This window comes from Epargyreus clarus, unplaced genomic scaffold, assembly GCF_041222505.1.
Source record: "Epargyreus clarus isolate Ecla_fem2 unplaced genomic scaffold, WU_Ecla_fem_2.2 ptg000027l, whole genome shotgun sequence".
NCBI classification, from domain to species: Eukaryota; Metazoa; Arthropoda; class Insecta; order Lepidoptera; family Hesperiidae; genus Epargyreus; species Epargyreus clarus.
In genome coordinates, this window is record NW_027332234.1 from 8279292 (window position 1) to 8294553 (window position 15262).

Below are 15262 nucleotides of genomic sequence, written 5' to 3' on the forward strand. Positions count from 1 at the left end.
GCTATTTTTATACAAACAATGTTACCAGCAAAAATGCTTTTGATTTAAATGTTAAACATTAAATTTTGTATGCATAAGAGCATAAGTTAAGGAGTTTTTTCTCATTAAACGAGCAAAACGAAGTTATACCAAGACTGCCGTATACTTCCTGCTTAGTGAATAAAAAATATATATAATTTCAAATAACATCAAAAAGTACATTTAAATAAACACCGGTTGATTATAAGACAAAAATGACAATATTAAAAATATATGTACGCCATTACGTGACATGACATTTTTCGTGTATAAATCAAAACATAGTGTACCTTTTATAGCAAAAGTACTGTTATAAAGTATACAGATAAATAAATACAAAATGGCGAACGGAGAAAGGAACATTGGCTTTGATATAGATTCTGATGATACACGGAATAATGAGAAATGCACAAAGCTGTCCATTTCCACACTGAAAGGCCTGCCCGTGGCCAGCTTACTCAAAATGGGCGTCGATTTGTCCAGAATAAACTTTATATCAGCTTTCGATCATGCAGGTTAGTCTACAGAATAATTATAAAGAATGAGTAACAAAAACCTGAAAACATGAAAATGTAGTCTATGCACAAAGTACAATACAGGTCTCATAGACCTGTATTGTACTCTGTGCATAGACTATGTTAGTATGTCACTCTGTGCATAGTCTATGTTACTCCCACAATTTGGACGAATCCAACGACATCTCATGAGATACAATACATATGCTCGAATAACATTACCTTCCGCAGTCAGATAAAAAGGACCATTTTTTCTTAGCTTTTATATATTACACTTACAAAAGATAAAATTTTTGATCATTACACGTTTGACCTTAATAAACTATTGCTATGAAACCGAACATCCCTTCATTCGTCATTTTCTAATTCGACAAGTTAATTTATTTGTACGTTATTAACTTAAGTTTATTTCAGATCAAAGACACCGTAGCATCGTTATGACAGCGAAAAAATATTCCATGGAAGGATTTGATCCTTGCCTGAGTCGTAAAAAACATGTAGAGGATATACTCAGTGAAGAAGTAAATATTACTTTTTGATTTATATGCATCCAGAAATTATATGTTGTTTTTATGAGGTCAATTAGGTTAGGTCAGGTAATTTAATTTACCTTTGCTTGATTTTTCTTGATATTCTTGATATCTCACATCAAGAAGCAAACTGACAAACTAACTTAAAATGCCTTATGTGCCCTTCAAAAAGAACACAGAATCACAAGCGAATATGAAGGCGAATTCAACTTATGAAACGAATGTTTCAAAAAATTCGTTGAATTTAAAAAATCTGTTATCATAAATCTCCTAAGCTGTTTTAGTTAAAGAGTAATTTCATTAATTTTTCCGAAGTTGTGCTAAGTATAGGAACATGAAATATTCATGAACGGTAACTTTAATATGAAATATTTTCGTCAACAAGCGTTCCGGGATAATATTCGGAGCAGGTGCGTGAAGGGCGGTGGACATATTTTAAGATTATGTAGGCCCAAAGTCCAAAAGTAACGCAGGGTGCTTTCCTCGCCAATTTAACGAAGGATGGCACGTAGGGTGCGCGGATCCTGATACGTGATATACTCTGTTTTGCACTGTACTGACCTAAAACATATTGTTATACTGTCACTTTTCATGTTAAAAGCTTGTAAACGAAACTACAAGATTAACTTACCTATTTACATAATTGTAGACGAAAGCTTTAATTGACAGTCAGTATGAACTAATGTATTTGGTTTCCATTTAACATATTTATTTACAGCAAATAAAGGCCAATTATAATATCAAAAGTAATTCAATAACTCAAACATCCCAAAAAGAAGTTAATCATAAAACCGAGCATATTGAAATTTTCATCAGCATCTAATGTAGCAAAACATTAACTATTTACCTTTAAAAATACTTCAACAAGATCGTACTTACATGTTAATGTAATTAGCATATTTTACTATTAAATTCATGAAAGAAAATTAAAAAAAAAAAACATTAATAGTATCGAATTTTAATAATATAATAATTAGCTAATGTTTTCCTTGTACTTTTTCAGTTTCCCATACACATGACACCCCTGATGAATGAAGACCAATTATGGGGGTGCTTTTACAATTTTCCGCAACTTTACGCGGATATATATTCGCCAGTCATAAGCATTCGCAATATTAGTGACGTTCCACCGATGACCGAAGGTGTTTTAACTCGAGACACAGTTACAGCGTGTCTGAGCTACTTGAAACGCACTCCAATCTTGGGAGACTTTGTCTATATTAAATTGGATCTGTCGTCGAAGGTTGTAAAACTTATTCCACTCAATTTTTACTTTACGACTTGTTTGACTTGACGAAATTGATTTTGTCTTCGTCACACGTTGTGTACTCGTAAATTCCGGTAAGTTTTATACTTTGTTTCTTAGCATCATTGTCATTGTTTTCCAAAAGGAATATGTTCGGCAAGGGACACGTGTTAGTGGAAGATATAATTTAATTAAATTTTAATAGATCTTAAAATAATCGTATCCACAAGTATAAAGCTAGATAGGTGTACCTATATTGTTGTCAGCAAGTTGTTTTTTAGAATATATTTTTAATAAAGTTTATCGTAATCGTAATGATTTGAAATCATAGTATAGCTTTTTAGAATCCCGAGAGTATAATCGTTAAAAACAAAACTCTAAACTTAAACAAGCTAGAAGCACAAACATACAATTTAAAATTAACCAAGTTTTCGTCGTAATGTATTCTGTCTAAAACATATATTCCCTTGCAGTTGCTCACAGACGTGAAAGTTTTACAGCACTACAAGTATCTTGTGTATCTGGATCTATCATCTAATCTTCTAACCGAGCTGACTGTGTTGTCGCAGCTTTTGTATTTGCAGTTTCTCTCCGTAGCTTTCAACAGACTGGAAAGTGTCTTGGAATACGATACTCGTAAGCCAAAGAATATAACAGGATTCGCGCAGACAAAGATATACCGGTACTGAATGTCGCATTTTTTCTGTTTAGCTCAGTGGTTCTTAACTGAAGTGCATTATAAATACAACTCGGTTATGACGATACGAGATTTGAGCGCATTCTGGTCGATAACAGTGCTTGATTTGTCACACAATAACATCAAATATATAAGTGGCTTAAGAACTTTAAGGTAAGGTTTTAATTTAAATTTTAATTGTTGAATGATCTCCCTAGCTTTCTAAAGCTGCTGCTAAAGTCTTTTAACTTTGCATATATGTCCCATAGTAGCTTTGAGTAAGAATATAATAACGACTTTTTATGTTTTGATGTCAATAATATTCATATGTATTATTTACTTAGCAAATATATACACAAAATAGCAATTATTTCGAAATAACAGACAGAGTAACAGGCTCCTCTATTAAATGGATCAGTGTTTTTCAATGTGTGAGTCGCCCCCACCTGGTCGTGAAGGGGTTGCGGGCCTCAGTAAAAAATAGAAATATACTATAAAGTGTATATTCTTATTTTTACTGATGCCTGCAAATATATCTATATATTATAAAGTGCAAAAAATATTTTTTCTGCGATAATGTACATTAAAGGACATATGTAGATAAATATGCATTCATGCGATACTTGAATACGAAAATAAATCAAATTATTATACGAATACTAGCTGACGGTTGTGTTGCCATATAAATAAAAAAATGTTAAGGGTGAACAACCCTTATGACTTACGGGTATGAAAAATATATAATAGCCGATTCTCAGGCCTACTGAATATGCATATAAAATTTGGTGAAAATCGGTAAAGCCGTTTCGGAGGGGTACGATAACTAACATTGTGACACGAGAATTTTATATATAAGATGATATTAATAAAATACATTTTAGAATAAGTACTACGGCGATCACGCGCGAAATAGATAGAAAAGCGCTGGTATACATCATATATGTATTATCAATTTCTTACAGATGTCTGCGTCGCCTCGATCTCTCGTTTAATCACATAGAACGACTGGAGAATCTCAATCATCTCAGGCTCCTGTGGTTAGACGTATCGTACAACAACATCTCGAGCTTCGAGTTCGGCGACGATGCCGGCCTGTGGACCCTTCTTCACCTCGAATACCTCAATTTAAATGAAAATAGTTTGACCTCGATGAAAATATTTTCAGGTTGTACAAGGTACTGTGATTGGTTTTAGGATTTTTTGTAAGTACGTTCGTGGGAATGTGTCGTATTATTTCTTGTTAAATAAAAACTATACGAAAAAATATTAACACAATGAATGGCGATGCAAATGAATAACGCAATGCAGTACGCTTCACTTATCATGAAAATCAATTTTGGCAATGATTTATGTGATACAATTCAATGCAGTAAGATTTAAAATTTTCGTAAGTTACTATAAGTAGTTACTTTTTATAGAAATAGCAAAACAGGAATCTCCACCTGATGGACTGGCCGGTGCCGCTCATGGACGATATGGACATCTTTAATCAACCCAATATAAAATCCTATATGAGGTCTCGCGAGAATGTAGGTTAGGTATGTGAGTGACTGAAGATTAGGTTGCGATGCTTCGGATGAGTACCTATGTTTTCCTTAACACACCAAGTTCTATCTATAACCTGATTTCCATTGTTTGTCGACATTTCTTTTTTTTTTTCTCGAAAAGCAACAGTAAAAATCGTTATATACTACCACCGCCGCACTTACCATTACGTGAGCTGTAGTGCTTGCTCATTTATTTACATAAATAAAATCCCATGCAGGTTACAAGAAATACACGCCCGCAATAACCTGCTGAGCATGTTATTGGAGCTTGCGGTGTACATGCGACAGCTGCGCCGTCTACTCATACTGGACTTCCGCTCCAACCCCGTGTGCTCGGTGCCAGGGTACAAAGACGTCGTTATCAACACCTTCCCCTGCCTCCTGAACCTTGACTCTGAAATGCTGGAGCCTGTGGAGCAGGTAGGTTTGTTTAATTTTTTTTGTACCTCAATAGTGGTGTAAAAGACAGAGTTAGGGCTAGAAGCATTCTTTACTAGTATTGAGTTATAAGCTATTTACAAAGTTGTACATTGAAATAAAGTATATATTTTTAAAATTCAATCACACTTTTGGGATTAGCTTATTACACGAGTAGCTTATTATTAAGTCTTTGAAGTTTTCAAATATATAAATGACTCTTTTTCCTAAATTAATAAATAGCATTATCTTTCCAACATCACTGCGTTAAACATTTTGTTTAAAGACAATAAAATATTTAGAAGATTATGAAGGTGGTAGAACCCTTTGTGGTTCGACTCCGGCGGCACCACCGCCATACCTATTTCTGCCTAATAACACCAGTGTTAAGCACTGCTGTGTTCCGGTTTGAAGGGGTCCTTTGTCCTCAGGGGTAGCGGCACATCTGTGGCCGACCTCAGGTAGGAATATCCAATCCTATCTGGGGTTGATTACATGATTACAGATGTACATGGGCGGCAGTAGCCACTTACCATCAGGTGGACTGCATGCTCGTCTGCTATTCCCATATTATAAAAAAAAAATCTTTTTGCGATTTATATGTCAATGTTTAATTGAACTTTATTTTATAAAAACACGTCGTTACATATTTTATGTTACACAATCCCGCTACCACACAAACGATATCCCACCTGCAGAGTGTACCGAAAACATATGTCCCCATCCGGACATTTAACATCCGGACCAGATTTGATTTCGACAGGCTTTCCATCACTGCAGATACTACTCGTACCAGGTAGACCATTTGTTAGGGGACGAGCTGTGCAAATTTCGCAATCTGTAATTTCCTGCTTTAAGGTAACTCAGTTCAAATCGTGACGCCATTTCCTGAATGTTACCTGTATAGTTTGTTTCGGTTTATATTAAATTGGATAGGGCATGTACAGGATCTTATGATAATTTTACGTCTTTACCATAAGAACACACGAGGGCCATGGTCGGGGCCACCGATCTAATAGTCAGTCAATATCACTAAATCATCATCTCATATCGATAAAAAGATAAACATTTTACAATTAGTTATTTTTGGATTGTAAATAACGAAAGCGTAGTCGGATTTTTAATTATAACTTTCCTACTAAACGCAAATTCTTGTGTGCCCAAAGGCCCAGACCTTGCTAGGATGGCCGTTGATAATCCTTATTTTGATAATACTATTAATATTAGTGTTAGACATAGGATATAGTAAAGCAGAATAAACATCCTATGTCCTATACTAAAAAATATAAAGAGTAAATATACTCGCAGATAACATTTCACACGAAAAATGTGCAGCTATTTTTGGAAGCTGTTTATTATTTCAACGTAAACGTCACAAGAAGAGAAACGTGTCTGATGTATTTTCCAGGCATCTTTCATACAGACTTAAATTATAAATATAACAAGTGCACATAAAAAATTTCAGCGAAGCTCAAAAATGGATATGTCCCCGGACATTATGACATTTGCAACACGTCGGCTACTCCGATTGCTCTACATAGAGCAATTGTCTAGAGCACACGTGTCACCGTACACTCTACCTGCTGACACTAGAGAAATACCAATAATAGTGCTGGTCGGCTATGAAGCCGTCGGCAAAGGTATGTAAATAGTTGCTACAAGTAGTTTGTAGTATGTGCACTGTTACTTGCGCTACGCTAAGCAAGCCGCAACGTGTGGTTTGGTTCCGCTCACAAGCAGGAAATTCAAGGATCAATAAACAATTTTGAATTTTTATATTATAAGAAGTAGGTGAAGCGTTACCTGGACGTAAGTGACGATTGTCGTTCGTAAAAATCTATAATCAACCGCAAATAGGGTTAAAGGAAATATGAGGGCGGTCACAAATGCGTCGATATTCCTGATGATTAACTTAAAACGCCTCATTAAAGTATCTCTTCCTTACCTTCAATAAGAACACACACAGCAATGTAATACAATATTTCAGTCAGATCTAGTTCTGGTGGTGGTGCGTCCGAAATCAAAACTCAATATTGGCGGTGTTAGAACCCTTTGCTTAGTCTCTGAAGGTACCAACACTGCACCTATTTCTACTATATGTATAAGAAGAGCGTATAGTGCTGTTGTGTCGTATTGTGTTTGAAAGGTGTGCTAAGGAAATATACTTATCCGAGGTGTTCCAACATAATCCTTAGGAGTTTGATTACAGATGTCTATATTATAAAACCAAGAAAGATTGTACCATCTTTAGGTTATGTTATATTTCACCCATGTTCAAGTGTTCAGCCAACTTACACGATACTTGTACCAACAGATTGCTACGAGAGCGCCATTTGTTTCTGGCCATAAGGGTCCATCGTTGTAGTTTTGGCAACTCGCCGAACAGTGATTATAGTGGCAATTTATATCGCTTAACACGTTCCCAGCGGCACAGATTTTTCTGTACTTTCCATTACTGCGTTACGAGTTGTTTTAAACCTCGTCCTATACCCGACATTGTGGCGGCACGAGGCGTATTAAACCCCACCGCCCGAAGGAGACTAAAATCCTTTTTTTGGCGCCAAATAAGATAAAATGGACGGCTTTTGTCTTGATTATTATTAACAATGAGTTGATTAACCTAGATCTGCCGCCGCCCTTGGTCAAATTAGTTAGTTTAGATTCTATGGGTAAAATAAAATGTGGGGTCTAATGCACCTCGGACCGCACTGAAAAATGGCAGGTTTCGCAGCTATCGTGTTAATGAATAAGTGCTTGCTAGAGTCATTTAGAATGTTTTCTTTTAAAATGTCTTAGTGCTTTTTCATGTACCGCAAACGATCGGTATTGACGCTAACGATTTATTTGTACGTTATATTTAATTATTTCATTAGTTATTTGTAATTACAATAGCCATTGGTGTGCCAAGGGATTATTAATGGTAAATAACAAACGTCAAACAATTTCAGTAAACAGAACCTCTTAAATACCTATTTATATGAGGGTAGCAACACGTCTGAATAATTCTGGATTGTGTCGCTTCTAATCTTATCTTTCATCGTCTGTGTAATCAAAGTTTTGTTTTCAAACAATAGATTAGTAAAGCCTACGCTCGGAATATGGAGAGAGTACTTAGGTAACTTTGTTATTATTGTTTTGGCAGTCAAGGTTAACCAGGGACACCTTGAAATTTTGACAAAAGGAACACTAACTTAAATTTCCACGTATTTACATCTCACAATGCAATATGAGCCAGCCTTAACCATAAAGAAAAGTAGTGCTCAATAGAAGGTCATCTTTATTTGTAGCCTGAAACTTAATCTGCTATTTCTAAGTTCTCACTTTGGGTACTTAAGCCAACACCTCATGACAAAGCCAATAAGTTATTTTAGAATATGCCAGCTCGATGTCATTACAAATCTATTTCTAGGTACCTTAGCACGAAAACTCGCGAAGGAATGCAGTTCTAACGTAGAGCTAGCCGTCCAGCATACTACTGCCCACTCACATTTCATCCACCACTACATTGAAGTGTCACGAAGTAAATTCGATGATATGTTGCTGCGAGGAGAGTTTCTCACTTACGGCGAAATGGATGGAGAGTCATATGGACTTAGTATACCCATTTTATTTCTAGCTCAAACTAGTTTTCCTTTATTAAATTGCAGTTACACCGTATTCATATCATAGTGGTTTAACTTTTCGCAGACTGACTGTGACGGATTTACCTACTGTCACACTAATGTCTGTCTCAAAACAATTATGTATGTAAAAATATTACGTTATACTTTCTGAAAAATGGTAAGATGCAGAATATAAGGCCCTCATCTCTGCTTAGAAGCGGCAAGGCATCTGCCATCAACTTTAGGTCTCTGAGGACGGTAAAAATATCTGTATCTGACAATTATCACTTAAAATCAGACAACCTCCAGGATCATTGCCATTAAATTAAAATATCACAAAAAATCTTTATAAAGAAATGATTCAAAATTATAATTTCGTATGCTTAGGTAGGGGGGAAGCATGTGTAAGGAATGGCAGAGTGAGGATTGCTACTATGGATTTAATTAGCGCGCTGATGCTGAAGCTTCGTGGCCTAAGACCCTACCTAATACTGGCTTCGTCAACCGATAAATGTGGCTTAGCCAAACGGCAAGAGGAACGGAAGATGTAAGATTTTTATATTTCTCCTACAACTTCATTCGTACATAAAGAATGTATGATATCTGGTTATAAAGGGCCAACTGAATTTTGTTTAAATTGGGACCATTGAAACATTAGAATGAGGATTTTTTTACACATTTAATATGTTTTAAAGTATTTATTTTTAGCGGAAGAAATGCACAATACGAACAAAGGCATTCGATGGAAGCAACTTACGAAATATCTACGTTGCAAGTATTACTCTCTGGTCGGATCATAATCAATGGAATACTGAATGAAATCCTTCACGTAATACATGAAAACTGTATTTATGATAATTATAATATTCATTATAAAAAACATTGTTTTATTGTTATCCATTTTAAAATAATCACTGGCATCCATGAATTCGTTATATCTCAAACCAAATCAACAAAAGGACGGGGATTCAGTTCCCCGTATTTAAATTTCTGTATGTACTACATATAATATAAATTTGTATACTTTGAGTACTTTTATAACAACCCACAACGTAGAACCGTACTATGAAACTGCAGGGATCGCGTACAAAGGCTTTTTTAGCAAGAATACGAGTTCCTCTACGTCGTAGCGTAATGATTTCGTGTTCGTAGCAGGTTCTACGAACTTTAAACATAATTTTAAATTGTAAACATTTTGAGACATTGCAATAATTATTATTTAATGTTAGTTTCGAGTGTGTGTTTTTAATCAAATATACTTTTCAGGCTATACCTGATGAGCAAGATAATAATCAATTTATTGCGGACTCCGAATGTTCTTTGTTTGAGAACAAGCCTTTCCATGACGGACGTAAACTTAACAAATTTGATCTAACAGGTTCAGTACGTATTCAATAATCATTCAATAATCGTATTTGTAAGACACAGATTACCTGAGAATCTATTTTATCTGTAATACATACTTTTTGGTACATAACGGTACATACCTATTACCTATATACTAAGATGTTGATAAATCCAAATAAAGTAAATGGGAGCTCAGTATAATATGAAAATCCTATTTAATTTTCATATTTTGATTTCACTCTCACACTCTTAAAATATTATTAGTAACAACTATAATGTCTATTCGATTTATTTATATTCTTTCGCCGCTTCTTCTCCATAGCGAAAAACCGGCCAGAGTTTCTTCCCTGAATATTCGCACTTTTTGCAACATAAGGGTAAAATATAAGTTTCGGGCAATCTACTAAACGTAGAACAAATTAAAGATACATAAATGTTTCAGAGTACGTCGTCGACAGATGTTTGCAAAAGCGATCAAGATCGGAGCAGTCAAATAGATATTAGCCTTTTCTCCTTGTACAAGCAACCGAATAGCGCAGAAGTTTTTGTTAGCGACTTCAATGATAAATTCTCTCATCACTTCCCATACCCAACATCCAGGTAAGCTTTTCTGCATAACAATAGCAAACAAGCATGCAGTTCAACTGATGGTAAGCATGATGGTAACATCAAAGGTAGCTAATAAATTAAGTAATGATTTACTCTATAGAAGGCTTATAGAGTCAACTTATACTCGTAGAGCTTAAAATACTAAATACATATACCTACATAAAAATACTCTATTTTTATGTAGGTATATGTATATTTTATGTTGAAAATACAGAAATTCACCGAAACCATTCTTTGACAGAGGCCATGAACCTAGACCATCCATAAAACAAGAAATGCACAGACACAGGAGTATGGATTTTACTAAATATTCTCCTTGGAAAGGTAAATAAATTAATTTACGTAGGAGTACGAGTAATCAAAATATTACTAATACGTGTCCGTACTATTTTTTTATGCTTAGAGTACTTCGTAATATTTTTTATGCTTCAAGTACTTCGAACTGTGAATTGGGCAAACTCAAGTCAAGTCAAGCATTGATTAATCAATAGTATGAAATGTATAAACATAGATGTATAAAATAGTATTTTAGACTTTTAATAAGGTTCCACAATTTTAAATAAATGAATTGATGCAGAAATATCTTCCAGGTAGTAAATCTTCGAAATCCGTTACATTTACCTCCCAAGATAATCCATTTGTAACGGAACAAGAAACCGATGCCTCTGCATCTTCCGTCAACGATAGTCAAAAAGGCAAGTACCTAAATAAAATCGTTCTTTATTGATTCAATTTGGGTAGAACTCTTTTGTGGAAGCCCAAGGTATTAAGTGTGTGTTAAATAGTGTTGAAATAATTTAATTTGTATGCTGTAATTTCTTTTTTAAGTTCACGTTTAACGAACAAAATGATCCGAAAAATTATTCAAAAATAATTAAGTGCTTCCATCGTTTGGCCAAGGCCTCAGTATTTTAAAGGAATTTGCTTACATTAATATTGATAATATTTCCCATACAGACGACCTTGGTCCGAAGACCGTAACCTCGAAGACAATACTTCGGACACAGCCTATATTGGAGTCGCGTGAATCAGACCTCTGGCTTGCATTTCTTATGGAGACTGGCTTGATTTCACCAAGAGAACTCATCGCGAAGACATGTCAGTTATACTTACGTACCTACTTACTAGCTCACTACTTTACTACTAAATTCAGTTATCAAGAAACATCAGTATCCGATCAACTTTCTAGGGATTATACTAAATTGAAATGAGAAAAGTAGATTTGCATAACGCCGATTGAATATTGATGGTCATGATATCGTAGTCGTTATATTTATTCTCACTTATATAACCAATGAAGCACTAAACAGAAAATTTAACTACAATTCATGTTTTCCTTGCAGTGGATACTTCATATCATAACATAAGAACAGAGGACTTGGAATATGTTATGAAACAATTTGGATGTTCTTATGAGGTAACGACCTACGATCAAGTTGACTGTAAAAGATTAATTCACCCTAGATGAATATCTTCTGAAAGTTTTATTGCTTAGGTTCTTTTAAACCGCTTATGAATAAGGGGAGTGATCTTATATAAATAATTCTGTCTCAATGTTAGTTACCGTACTCCTCCGAAATGCCTTTACCGATTTTCACCAAATTTTATATGCATGGTAGGTCTGAGAATCGGCTTCTATCTTTCATGCCCCTAAGTGATAAGGGTTGTTCACCCTTAACATTTTTTTATTTATATGGCAACACAACGTTTGCCGGGTCAGCTAGTAATAATATAATAGAGATGCCTAAGTAATTAAATTCAAGTACTTTTTTGTATAAAATTCATAATATTTATTGTCCTAAGCAAACGGCGGACAAATCGACGTCGAACATAAAAGATAATTATGAAGATATACACCGCGAATGTCCAGGTCTCTTCTGGGATACTGTAAGTTGCAATTATTGCCTCGTTACAAAAATTAAAATGCTAGTTTCACAAGTCTCGTAATTATCAGCGTCGAGCAGGACTATTATTTTACAAGCACGAATGGCAATGGATGGTAAAGATATTGTGGCACATCTGGCATTTTTTTTTTAAATATCAGAGTAGCAGACGGGCATGCAGTCCACCTGATGGTTAGTGGCTACTGCCGCCCATGTACATCTGTAATCAACCCCAGATAGGATTAGATATTCCTACCCGAGGCCGGCCACAGATGCATCGCTACCCCAGAGGACTAAGCTGGAACGCCTCTGAAAAGTCTGTCTCCCGGAGTCCCACCTAACATTGCTATTTGGTAGCAATAGGTGTGGCCACACCACACCCCAGAGGGTTCTACCTTCAAAAATTATAAACAGAAGTCATTCAAAACAAACATTATTTTTCCTTTCAAAATTTTATCGTCTTACTAAAATATTATTGTCTCTAGGAACTCACAATAAATATGTATTTAAAAAAATGATTGCCTATTTTTGTGATTTCAGATTAACATGGATAATCCAAGTGCAGCATACCACAAACTAAAAAGAATAATTCGTGAAATAGTACAGTCACAAAAAAATCTTAAACCAATGTGGGACATTGATTTTGCAAATATGGACGACTATCCAATTGTAGAGACAAGATTACAGAATATTCGCAAACAAATAGCATCCCAAAGGTTGTTCCATTAAAAACGCATGTTAAAAAAGAAATTGTTTTATTTTTAATATGTTGGGTATCAAGTAACTCATTAGAATTATTAAACATCTGGACAATGATATTTTACTAGGATGTAAACGTTAATGTGAGGCTAGACTTGTATATGTCAGCTCTGTATTGCCTTAACACTTATTAGAAAAACTGTCCACACAATCATAGATCATTTAAACACCATAGTGTCCAGCATAGCCCCAAGACACTGAACAATGTTGTTGGCCATCAAAACATCAACTTTCTCTTCTAAATGCCTCTTGGGGTCTTGTTTACCGACATTCTTAATAGCTAACTGTTCTGGCGTCATCTTTTCCTCGTCTTCGAGGGCCTTGTTGTAGTTCTTAGCTAGCTCGAGCATGTCAGTGACTGTTGTCTCGTTGATTGAACAGTGTTCTTTATAATCGGCCAGAGTGAGGCCATCCATCCAGGATTTCTTGTGGAGATTCAGCAACATTTTCTGTTCAAGCTCATTCTTTCTGTAATTGATACTGATTGAGTAGTAATGACGGTTGAGACCGTGTATCAATGCTTGAACTGAGGGTTTCTGGAGGTGACCCAAGTTAGAGGTTGTTTGCCGGGGTTCCTGGCCAAGCACCATCATATTTGGATTGATGAGACGGAATGCATCAATGACAACTTTACCCTTGACTGATTGTATGGGGTCAACTACAACAGCAACTGCCCTCTCAGAGAGAGCTTCGAAAGATTGTTGGGTGTTTATATCAACACCAGATAACCAGCACCCAAACCCAGGATGTGAGTGATACCTGGAAAAACCGAATAAGAAACATTTATTTGTGTAATATAAAAGTAGTTAGAAAACATGCAGTCCACTGGTGCTAGTAAGTGGTCATGGCTGCATTGGACATTTGTAAACTACCCCAGATTGGTGCTGTCTGTTTGTAAACTAACCCAGATAGGCCAAAGATGCATTACAACCTCTGAACACTATATTAGAATCTCTCAACAAATCAGATTTAACACTGCTGTTAGTAGGCAGATATAAGTGTGATTGTGGTGCCTTTAGTGCAGTACCACAAAAGTATTAGAACCCTTCAAAATGTCAACTGTCAATTATCTTTTTTGTAACCTAAACATTACATTTTCGAAATTATATTTGTAACAAAGAAATGTAAGTGTCACAAGTCTTACCATCCGACAACCATCTCAGGTCGGCCAGTTTGTTTCAACATATCCAACATTTTTGCTTGGAAGACGGGATCCACTGCCTCTACTGAGACCCCTGTACCAGTTTGAGGCATAGCAAACACATCAATAACACGTACTGTGTAGTCATCAACGAATTCACCTGAAAATCAAAGACTAGAACAATTAGGTTAGGATACTATAAACAATCACAAAAATCAGTAAAATACATAGGTATTTGGTACATAAATTGATATAGAAAAAGGGGTTTGTAACAATTTTAATATCACCACGTACCCAACATAAGGCCCATGACCTCCATGGGAACTCCGGCACGGCCATGTTTCAGCATCTTTAACAACGCCAGCGATGAGATGTACACCTGCTCAGCAGTGTCCACTACAGGCGCGTCGGTGGGCGGCGGCGGCTGCGACAACCCCGCCATACCACCACCGAGACGTAGAAGACGATCCATTGTATACTTTCAAAGCTTTACACCCTAAAACAATAAAGATACAACCTGAGTAAACCAGCCTTGTCATCTTACCGTTAGAAGTTTCTCACACAAAAAATATGTCGTAGAACAAAACTTATCTCAAAAATAGTGTACAAACCTAAGTTATATGTATAACAAAAACTATTTTAAAGCTACGTGAAATTCAAAACATGCAAATAATCGTGAACACAGATTTGATGACAGAATAAATTGATTCTGACATGACAACTTACGTCGAATATGCAAGCTCATAATGTGTTGCACGTTGAAAAATAGAAAAAGTTTGCCATGTTAATTGGTTTGTAAGATGGTTTGTTACTTTACTTTTTGCTAAAATACTCATCAGTTTTATAATCACATAACAAAAACTATCAGTATTAATAAATATTAAAGTATCAACTTCACCAATTTAGTTTGTTCAGGAAATAAAAATAAAAATATTTTTTTGGAAAACGTCGCGCTTTATCAAGTAGTGTGTA

The 15262-nt window shown here is 35.5% G+C and overlaps 2 protein-coding genes across 2 annotated transcripts; one reads left to right on the top strand and one right to left on the bottom strand.

Annotated features, from left to right (window-relative positions):
- Positions 1-214: 214 nt before the first annotated feature.
- LOC140754113 (uncharacterized) lies at positions 215-13140 on the top strand. Its single transcript, XM_073089025.1, has 19 exons — positions 215-533; positions 948-1054; positions 2067-2306; positions 2783-2945; positions 3021-3159; positions 3948-4160; positions 4751-4952; positions 6415-6589; positions 8359-8544; positions 8939-9098; positions 9260-9380; positions 9818-9934; positions 10341-10498; positions 10722-10831; positions 11098-11202; positions 11465-11605; positions 11851-11924; positions 12311-12394; positions 12931-13140. The coding sequence occupies exons 1-19, from the start codon at positions 359-361 to the stop codon at positions 13117-13119; spliced, it is 2859 nt and encodes a 952-aa protein (XP_072945126.1). The 5' UTR covers positions 215-358; the 3' UTR covers positions 13120-13140.
- Positions 13129-15047, bottom strand: Rpn11 (regulatory particle non-ATPase 11). Its single transcript, XM_073089033.1, has 4 exons — positions 14902-15047; positions 14585-14786; positions 14294-14450; positions 13129-13908 (listed from the first exon to the last, which is right to left on the bottom strand). Exons 2-4 carry the CDS (start codon positions 14760-14762, stop codon positions 13308-13310), a joined length of 936 nt encoding a protein of 311 aa, XP_072945134.1. The 5' UTR covers positions 14763-14786; positions 14902-15047; the 3' UTR covers positions 13129-13307.
- Between the last annotated feature and the right edge of the window lie 215 nt (positions 15048-15262).

Coding starts and splice junctions, on each gene's coding strand:
- LOC140754113 (XM_073089025.1), top strand. CDS start 359: ATGGCGAACGGAGAAAGGAACATTGGCTTTGATATAGATTCTGATGAT. Junction 9,099..9,259: donor CGGCAAGAGGAACGGAAGAT/GTAAGATTTTTA, acceptor ATTTATTTTTAG/CGGAAGAAATGCACAATACG. Junction 10,832..11,097: donor TAAATATTCTCCTTGGAAAG/GTAAATAAATTA, acceptor AATATCTTCCAG/GTAGTAAATCTTCGAAATCC.
- Rpn11 (XM_073089033.1), bottom strand. CDS start 14,762: ATGGATCGTCTTCTACGTCTCGGTGGTGGTATGGCGGGGTTGTCGCAG. Junction 14,451..14,584: donor GGTCATGGGCCTTATGTTGG/GTACGTGGTGAT, acceptor TTTGATTTTCAG/GTGAATTCGTTGATGACTAC. Junction 13,909..14,293: donor CCTGAGATGGTTGTCGGATG/GTAAGACTTGTG, acceptor CGGTTTTTCCAG/GTATCACTCACATCCTGGGT.